This window comes from Oryx dammah, unplaced genomic scaffold (genome assembly GCF_014754425.2).
Source record: "Oryx dammah isolate SB20612 unplaced genomic scaffold, SCBI_Odam_1.1 HiC_scaffold_11, whole genome shotgun sequence".
Lineage (NCBI taxonomy): Eukaryota > Metazoa > Chordata > Mammalia > Artiodactyla > Bovidae > Oryx > Oryx dammah.
Window position 1 is genome coordinate 42772013 of NW_024070195.1, and position 9792 is coordinate 42781804.

General features: G+C 53.3%; 1 protein-coding gene across 1 annotated transcript; it reads left to right on the forward strand.

The window, feature by feature from the left end:
* Positions 1-19: 19 nt before the first annotated feature.
* On the forward strand, positions 20-4813 carry MLN (motilin). The gene is made up of 4 exons (XM_040249085.1): positions 20-136; positions 2284-2397; positions 3780-3888; positions 4690-4813. Exons 1-4 carry the CDS (start codon positions 20-22, stop codon positions 4695-4697), a joined length of 348 nt encoding a protein of 115 aa, XP_040105019.1. The 3' UTR covers positions 4698-4813.
* Positions 4814-9792: the final 4979 nt, after the last annotated feature.

The window sequence follows — 9792 nt, forward strand, 5'->3', positions numbered from 1 at the left end:
GTCGTTGTCCAGCTCCAGAATGCTGTCCCACAAGGCCACGGCCATCCTGCTGGTAGTGCATGCAGCCGCCATGCTGGCCTCCCAGACGGAAGGCTTTGTTCCCATCTTCACCTACGGCGAAGTCCAGAGGATGCAAGTAAGATATTCCCAGGCTGCCTGCCTCCCCAGTGTGGCCAAGGTGACCCACAAGCCTGCTCAACGACAAGCATCCCTTCAGTAAACCCATGTTTAATCAGATATGCCAGAGACACTGAGGTGAGCCTGAAGGACTCCAGATAACCCCAGGCTCCAGCCATCCGCCCAGCCACCTTCGCTCCCTCACCAGTACCACAAAGGTGTCAGTGGCTCCCACAGGTGACATCTTTTCCTACCCCTGCCCATCCTTTCGAGGGAAGTTTTCAATTAACAAGCCAATAAATATTTGCAGAGCATCTCTGCAGCACAGAGGGCCACCCCAGGTGAGAGGTCAGACACACAAGGAAATCTCAGAACCTCCCATCCTCAAGGAGCTGACTCGGGAGCCAAGGCGCCAACATGACAAATTCACTCAGGATAGAAAACAAAGCAGGGAGATGTCACAAGACAGGACGTGATTAATTGTCCAGAAGTGATGCTGACAGTATGCACTGAGTTCAGGAGAGCAGAAACACGGTGGGCTGGTGGAGAAGAGGGGAACCTGCTCTGGGGGCCCCAAGAGAGAAGGATGCAAGGACAGGTGGGCACAAACGTTGACAGGTGCCTTTCCAGGGAGTGGCGGCCAAAGCCTCCTCTTTAGAACCCAGAAGAAAACAGGGCAGGCTTAGTGGAACCTAGGTGGTGCGGCCTGTGGAAAATGGCTGCTAGACCTGCCTCCCTGGGCCTTTTACCTTAGATGTCACGGAGTTCTGAGTGCCTTTCCACCTTTGTCTCTCGATTTCTCTCTCTCTCTCTTTTTTTTTTCACCTTGCTGCACAGCTTGTGGGATCTTAGTTCCCTGCCCAGGGATTGAACCCAGGCCCTCAGCAATGACAGGGCAGAGTCCTAACCATTGGACCACTAGGAAATTCCCTGTTTCTGTTCATTTTTTTATGTGGACCATTTTAAAAGTCTTTATTGAGTTTGTTACAACACTCTGTTTTATGTTTTGGTTGTGGGCCACAAAGCATGTGGGATCTTAGCTTCCTGACCAGGGATCAAACCTGCACCCCCTGCACTGGAAGGCGAAGTTTAATACTGGACCAGCAGAGAAGTCCCCGGCCCCCCCCCCCCGTTTTTTTTTCAGTGAGATGAAGAAATGGGGCTTTTATGTCCCATGTGTCTGAGACTAGGTTCCAACAGGGACCCATACACGAGTCAGTGGTGCTCTTGGGGGTCTCACGGCCCTGAGGTGCAGCCTCTGCAGCAACACGCTCTGTCCAGGGCAGATTGCCACGGACACAGAGAACGGCGTCCTTTACAAGGGCCAGGCTGGACCCAGCTCCCCTTCAGGGGAGGAGAAGACACAGAGGGCTGCGAAGAGATGCAGGAGATCCCCTAGGCCCACCTCCTCCCACCTGCCACTGCGGAAACAACGACCGACCGTCCCGCATCACTGCTGCTCCGGGCAGGCCCGGAGCCGATCCCCAGAACGTCCTCAGAAAAACCGAAGAAACGGTCTGGGTCTGACCTAGGTGCCCGGGGGCCTGGCAAGCAGGATGCCTGGCAAGATGAGAGGCTGGACAGAAAGAGCCAAACTCGGTGCTACACAAACTGGCAAAATGGCAGCGAGAGGGTGCTTGGCGTTTATCTGCTCTGTGGTTTCCTCCTTGTAATTGCCAGGCACCGGGATTTTTATGAAGAAGCTGCAGACTCCTTTCTCCATAATTCATCTCCTTGTCTTGCCTCTTATAAATCACCTCCCAGGGACTCTAGTTTCTGGGCCACCCCATGGCGCCCTCACAGGCTGGGCCGTCTTGCCATCTTTTTTTTTATAAGCTCTTTGCTTAATTTTCCATACTTAATATGCAGGAAGGGCGGCCATTATTTTTAGCATCTTAATTAACAGTAACAACCTGGGTGTGATGCTTGAACTACAAAGGAAGGATTCCTCTTTGGGTTGACTTGGTGGTGGGCAAATCCAAGGATGATGTGAGGTCACCAGGTGTCTGAGATGCTCTGGGAGAAAGGCGCCTGGGAAAGGGGATTCTTTTGGCCTGTTGGGGGTTGGGGGGGGTCAGGCCCCTTAGCACTCCGAATAGGAACCCCAAAGGGCCACAAGTGTTTGAGAGAGGGTGAGTTTTACACGATTTTGTGCCCGGCCCCTAGGAAAAGGAGAGGTACAAGGGGCAAAAGGAATCCCTGAGTGTACAGCAGAGGTCAGAGGAGGTGGGCCCTGTGGACCCCGCGGAGCCCCAGGAAGAAAAACAGGAAGTTATCAAGGTGAGCAGAAGACGGGGTGGGGGAGTGGGGTGACGGGGTGGGGGAGTGGGGTGACGGATCCGGGAGGGGGGGAGGGAGTGCAGAGAGACCCGCTTGGGGGATGGTCCCCCAGGCATCACAGAATGTGCTGTGAACTAGACACTCAGGTGATGAGCTCCATCCTAGGAGGGAGAGACAGACACGAAGGATGAGACAAGAAATCGTTTCAGGCACCAAATAAGCAGGCAGGATAGACAGTGGGGCTGGCGGGGGAGGGGAAGGAAGGCCTCTCCCCTATTCTCTCCCCAGGGAGAGGAGGTGGTATTTGATTTGAAACTTGGAGGTTAAGAAGGGGCCACCCATGCAAACAGCTAGAGCAAGAACATCCCAGAAGAAAGAAGAGCGAGTGCAGAGGCCCCACTCTGAGGCCCTAGAGGCCCAGGAGGGTTTGAGGGGGGCAAAGAGGCCAGCAGGGCCTGGGAGGCCCGGCAAGATGCCTGGGAGGCTGCTGAGGGTTCCAAGCTGGGATGGGTACCTCTTGCCCCCTCTCCTTCCCCCAGAACCATGAGAGCCATTCTGGGTCATCCAGTCCAGCCGGCAGCAGGGCTGGAAGCCTGAGTCTGCAGAGCAGCCCCTAAGGCTGTCCTCAGGCCTCCTGAGCCCATTTCCCACCCCCAGTGAGCTGGGTAGGAGGAGGGGCAGTGGGCCTGGGACTCCTCCACCATGGCTCTCCAGGGTCAGGGGGTCTCCAAGTCTGCCCGCTGGCTTGTGCAGCAAGAGCACAGAACCGGGAAGCTCTGAGGGTGCTGGTGAGATCAGCTGGCTCCCCCTGGCTCTGCCCCTCTCCCCTCACCCAGGTGGAGAGCCTCCAGACAGCTCCTCCACCCAAGGGTAGCCTATGGGTCCCCGCATGGACCCTGGAGCCAGGCCCCCTGGCTGCCCTTCTCCCTCTGCTACTTGGAACCTTGTATGACCTTGAGCAAGTGACTCAACTGCTGTTTGTCCTCAGTTTCCTCATCTGCAAAATGGGAGCTCTAATAGTCTCTACCTAGCAACATAGTATTATTGAGAGGCTTAACAGGACTTAGAAGGACACCTGGCACCTAATAAGACTCCCACGTTTTAGCTATAATTCAGGGGAAGCGGAAGGGCATTTGCTTCCTCAGACTCCCCACCAGGGGAGGGGAGGTGACCCTCCTCCCTCCCAGCTGGTCTCAGGCTCTGGCCCCAGGTGAGACTGAGGGGAGAGGCCAGAATTCCCAGCAGACCCCTTCCATTTCCCCGCCCCCCCAGAATGGGGAGGAGTGGGGGGCGGTGGTCCTTGCAGTCCAGCCCGCCACCTGTAGGCACCCAGGGATTAACGGCTTGCGCTCCCTTCTTGTTAACGCTGCCTTATTTCACAGCTGACTGCTCCTGTGGAAATTGGAATGAGGATGAACTCCAGGCAGCTGGAAAAGTACCAGGCCACCCTGGAAGGGCTGCTGCGCAAGGTGCTGCCATCCTCCCGGAAGGGTATGGGGGTACGGGGTGGGCGGGCACCTCCGGGTTCACCTCCTTCAGCGCAGCCCAGTAGGATTTCGAGGGGCTGTCATTTGTTTCTCTGCTTTGCCCTTGAGAACCAGAAGCTGTCTTCTCCTACAAGCTCCCCCACCCGACCCCATCTCCGAGGGGAGCCTAATCACGGTGGGGGGAGGCGGGGAGAGGGGCGGCGCGGGAAAGGGGCGGTGGTGTACGTGGAGGTGGGGCTCAGATGGCCGTCGCAGGTGGGGAGCCTCATTTCCCAGCCAGGGGTATCTCCAGGCCCCAGACCCCTTCCCCTAACGTCTGCCTGGCAGGGGATTACAAGTGACAAAGACCGCAAGCCTCCTTCTGCAGAGAGCCATTCCTTCCCTCCCCAGGCGCCCCTGGGGCTGGATGGTGACTCTGAAGGAAACCCTGGGGCAGAGTAGCCACAAAAGCCTGCAATTTCTACCCCACCCCACCCCATTCTTTCTGCCAATCGAAGTCCTCAGCCCCATTTGGCATTGCCTAAGTCAAGGTCAGCCTGAGTCATTGGTGCAAAGCTAGGTCTTATCTGACAACCAGCTACTAATTTCTTCTCCTAGTCCCCAGGAGGAGAGGAGAGGGGGGAGGAAGTGTTGTTTGGGGGCAGGGAGGTTACATTCCTAGCCCCAGGCAAGACAGAAAGCTGGAGGCAGACCTGGCCAGACCTCCCCTCCTCCCTCAGACCTGCAGACAGATTCACAAGGTGGTTTCATAAACGGATCTGCTGACCCTTCTGAGCTGCAAACCTCCTTTGCTTTTCTCCAGCAGCCCAGTGACAGGCCACTCAGGGGAGAAGGTGGACAGAACTTGGATCCCCCCAACCCAGAGAGGACCCAGAAATGTGCACGGCTCATCCACTGGATTTGGAAGGAAAACATATTCTCCCAAACAAATCCCCTGCCAGCAAATAAATCATGAAATATACAGAAATGACTCTCTTATTTACTATTTTAATTTACAAAGGTCAGATTCTGGTCGTGCCATAAAGGGGGAAGTAAAGCTCAGAGAGGGTTTGGCCATAAATGGTGCATATATTAGCAAAGCGTGTGCCTATGATCAAGCATTGAGACCCATGGAATAAGATTTGCATGGGCTCTTCTGTTTTACACGAGGAAAGTGAGGCCAGAGAAATAGCATTTTTTGCCCACATGCTGAGCCAGTGGCAGAACAAGCACTGGAACTCAGGTCTCCTGCATACTGGTCAATTTTCTGTTTACTGACTTGAGGTCTAATGGACCAAAGCGTTTTAAGGCCTCTGCACTCAACCCCTTGCTGGGTAACTTCTAGCCAGCCCTTTAACCTCAATGAGCCTTTTTGGAAAGCAAGGTGGTAATATCTGCCTTGAGATCTGGGGGACGGGACACCAGCAAAAAGCAAATTATTATTATCACCATGTGACTACATGCTCCAGCATCTGCGGCAGAATTACACAGCCAACCCACTTATTTCTGCCTTCTAAACAAAACTGTATGGGAAATTTCACTGTAATTTAATTTTACGTTAATGGATGTTCATTTATTTATAAACTGGGGCCATATAGGAAGCACAGCTCCTTCCATCCATAGGTTACCAGCAATTAAACAGTGCCCACACCGAATTTCCACCCGCTCCTGCCACTTTAAGGGCTTAGCCCTGGATTAATAGTCGAAAGAAGACTCCAGCCCTAAAAAGGACACTCGTTTGGGGTGCTCTGCACGCTCTCCCCTCAACCTTACAGAGGACCCGGAGCCTGCACTGTGCACGCTCCCACAGTTTCCTACGCACGTACTGATCAACCCAAGCACAGCTGCGAGATCCCGGGAAGCACTGCCAAGACAGCCGCTAAAAAATGGGGAGAGAGGACTGCAGCAGGGCACGTCGGAGGGTGCGGAGGAAAAGACACAGGAATCTCGCTCTAAAGCGCGGGACTGCAGGGACCGGATCCAGGACCCCGCCTCGCCCTTCCCAGCTTCCTTAAACTCCTCCGCTTGTCAGTAACGCACTCGGAGAACAGAAAAAGAAAAGGCTCGCTTTCTCGTCGTCCCTGTTTCGCGCCTTCCCCTCGCCCTCTGCTGGGGTCCGCCCCGACAGTGAGCCCATCTTGCCCCGTCACCAGCAGGGGGCGCCCATTTCTGGGGCCAGGGTCCCCACACCCTCTGGGGGATTTTCTCGAAGCTCCTGAGGGTTGCACAGCAGTATTGAAACGCATGCCAAGGAGGGAAATGAGACTCCTGGGAGATTTCACCCCAGATGGTCTGCATCCTTTTTTTTTTTTTTTTTTTTGCAGCGGGGCATGCGGGATTTAATTTCACCGCCAGGGCTGGAGCCCGCGCCCCCTGCACTGGGGGCGTGAAGTCTTAACCCCCGACTCTGCTAAGGCCAAGGAAGTCCTGGTCCGCATCTTTTTCAGTGGGAATTGCTTCAGCAAGCGCAGCACATGGGAAGCGCAAGGGCGCTGTCCGTTCTGCTGGACAGCCCCGCTGGAAGCTCCGTGCCACAGCCGGCTTGTCCCCCAGCCTCACCCAGCGGCCTTTGCTGTGCTTCCCGGTAATGAGCCAGAACGGGGACTCAGCCACCACCTGCTTCTGTATGCACGGCGCCTTGGCCGCCTCTTTAGATGTGTCGGCGCCTCTCTTCGGTTTTCCTCCTCCTGCCAGTGTTCGATTTCTCACCATCGGCTCAAATAATTCTTTTTTTTTTTAAATAAGCGCCTCCATTTCCAGGAGATCGGACTCAATTGCTTACAGGACAGACACAGTCTTGGAAGGAATAAAACTGGAGGATAGAGGGGTAGCTTGGGGAGGTTCTGAGCTGAGCCAAGGACAAAAGGATCATGTTTTCACAAAACAGAAGTAAAGAGAGACACACTCCTGACTAAAGCTAGAGGATGCCTAGAGCAGGACCTAGCAGCATCAAACAGGGGACATGCCCAGAGAAACCAGGAGGGCAAAGATGCCCCTTCTCCCCACATCCTGGTGAGGCTTATCCAGCAAAACCTTCAAGAATCTCTCCAGTTACCTGGCAATTACAGAGAGTTACAGATTACCCGTTTTCATCTGAAATGTACTTTTACACTTAGGACCACGGGTAATTCATAGGGCGACCTGAGCCTAGATTCACAAGACAGACAGGATGAGGCATTTTCTCAGTAGCCACATCAGTATGATTTTATAATTACTGCACTACGTGGATCTGCCACGAAATTGAATAGTTAAAAGCAAAGAGTAATTGCTTGATATCTGTACTCTATAATTTAGTATAATCTAATCATGGACAAAGCCCAAAAGAAAATGTTCTGAAAGCATTACAGTTTTCTTCATACCCAGTTCATTATTGACACCGGAGAATGTATTGCATGCTGCTAAAGGAACTCTTACTCACAGATATCAAAGTGTAAAAGTGGTCAGAAGAGTGAGAGTTTTGTTTAATTTTCAGCCAATGTTGAAAAGCAGTTGACGTAATTGCTCACTAACCCCTTTCTGACACGTCTCTGTGACTCTATTTGCCCCTTCATTGACCTAGAGAGATAGGATACAGAGATAAGGTAACAAGATGTTGGACGGACCAGGGGCCATCCCAGTCCAAATCTGAGCCAAAAATCACACCCACATCCTCTGTTTCCAGCCGTACTCTCCCAGGAGCCCCACCCCAGTATGATGCCACCCATGCTGTGGTCCAGAGGAAGCCCAGAATAGCCAAGAGGGATCCTGGGGCTGGGGACAAGGTGGGTCAAGGGCAAGTCCGTGGTCCCAGTGCATCTTTAAGAACCTGATAAATGTGTGTAGGGCTTTTTGCAGGAGGAGAAGAAGAAAGGAATCCACTAAAAGATTTATGGCTGTTATTATTACAAGGCTCTGCCAATGTAGAGAGAGGTCAGCAGAACGGCAAGCAGTGTGGCAGCCCCCCGGGAATTCAGAGCATCCTCAGAGCGGCCCCTCATCTCCACTAAATGTGTGGATGTGGTTACAAAGTAGGTTTAGACATTGGAGCTTGTTTTCCCACTTTTGCCTTTAATAAATCAGGAAGACGGACCACAGCCTGAGCTGCTCGAACTGCTCACCTTATTTTAAAAAACCCACAACAAAGTGATGGGAAAGGAGGGCACGCAGGACAGCCGTTGACTTTGCAGTATTGCCCTGATCTTGGAAATGTGTGTTCCCATACAGGCCCAGCTGCAGATCCGGAAGAGACACAGAGAGGTGGAGCCGAGAGGGCCTGGAGGGGCCTCAAGGGCGGCTCGAGACACAACAGGGGCAGTGGTGCCAAAGGAGCCCTGAGACCAAGGGACAGAAGCAGGGGGATGGCCGCTGGGAGGAAAGCAGGCCAAACGGACTGCACTGGGGCTGGTGCAACGTGTGGAGGGTGGGGAGTGTTGATGGAGGGCCTTGAAGGGTTATCAGTTGAGGGAGGGGGCGGACAGGAGTGGGGCGTTCAGGAGGAGAACACAGAGGCCCAAGGCCTGGAGGAACATTGACTCTTAAGGTTTTTTCCTTCTCTTTTCACGAGGTTTTTTTTCCTGATTGAATTTTTCATTCAGATTCTGAATGAAAAATCTTCTTCTGAATGAAAAGTTTCTTCTTGGGGGTGGGAGAGAGGGAAGCATGATCAGCAAATATGCTTAAGTATAGCGCATGACCCCAAAGTCCTGCTAGACCCAGCGGGGCAGAGGCAGAGCAGGGTGGGGTGGGAGCGGGGGAACTGCTGCAAACATGCTGGGTTCTAGGCTGGAGGGAAGACAGCGCTGGGGCAGGGCTGGAGGAGGGCTGTGGGCCACTGGGCCCTGGGTGTATGTAGCAGCAGCCAGGACCCCACACACAAGGAAGGAGGACAGAGCCCATACTGGGGACTAGCCCTGGGGATAGGTGCATTTCAGTATCTTTTAAAATCTCCCCAAGATCCACTGTGTGGAAATAGACCATAACTCTGCAAAACGCTGTAACGTCAAGTTTGTATAAGCATCAATTTCAAGCCCTCTTAGAATACACAGGGCCAGTATTGATACTGAAAGGCTCATTCTTTATATATTGAACTGCACAGCTGCAAGAAGAGGCACAAATGTTACCAACTCATTTGTCATGCAAACAGTGCTTCAGAAAGAAAGAAAATACTATTATGTGGTATGTGTGTTAGGCAATCACTATATCAAATTCATGGCATTCCGTGCAAACACAGGCAGAGGAAAGGAAAACAACACTTGGTGAGAGAAATCACACCACACGGGAGCAGCTAAGCCGGGGAGATGGTGAGGCTAACTCAGCAGCCTGACCAAGTGGAGGCTGTCATCCCCCACCCCCCGAGTGTGACCAGTGATAAATGCCCCATGATAGAGCAAGTGGCGGGAATGCGAACACTGGGGCCCAGGGTGGAGCCAAGGTGGGGGTGGGCAGTGGGCCTGTAGAGGAGGAGGGGAGACCGGGAAGGGGAAAAGGGAACTGGAGCATAGAAGGGAATGGAACTTGTGAGGCTGGCAATAAGCGCTAGGAAAAGGTAGCCGATGGTCCATGTGGAAGGAATACAAAGAGGCAGAGGGAGGCTCAAGGAAGACCACGAACCCAGTGTTACTTCCATCTGTCGCCACTCCCCATGCTTCTCTTCGGGTTTCTCTGCTAAGAGCTTCATATAGTCAGCTTGCCAGGTGGGAGTTTCCACACAGCACTGATGCTGTAGACAAATGGGTTATGTACAAACACTATGACACACGTGCCTGAGCGTGCATGCTAAGTCGCTTCAGTCGTGTCCGACTCTTTGTGACCCCATGGACTGAGCCCACCAGGCTCCTCTGTCCATGAGATTCTCTAGGCAAGAATACTGGAGTGGGCTGTCATGCCCTCCTCCAGGGCATCTTCCAGCCTCGGCATGGAACTACTGGCAGGCTAGTTTTTTACCACTAGA

Bases quoted from the DNA above. Each gene is read 5' to 3' on its own strand.
- MLN (XM_040249085.1), top strand. From the start codon at position 20: ATGCTGTCCCACAAGGCCACGGCCATCCTGCTGGTAGTGCATGCAGCC. The intron at 137-2,283 runs GTAAGATATTCC...CCCGGCCCCTAG, and splicing joins GCGAAGTCCAGAGGATGCAA to GAAAAGGAGAGGTACAAGGG. The intron at 2,398-3,779 runs GTGAGCAGAAGA...CTTATTTCACAG, and splicing joins AAAAACAGGAAGTTATCAAG to CTGACTGCTCCTGTGGAAAT.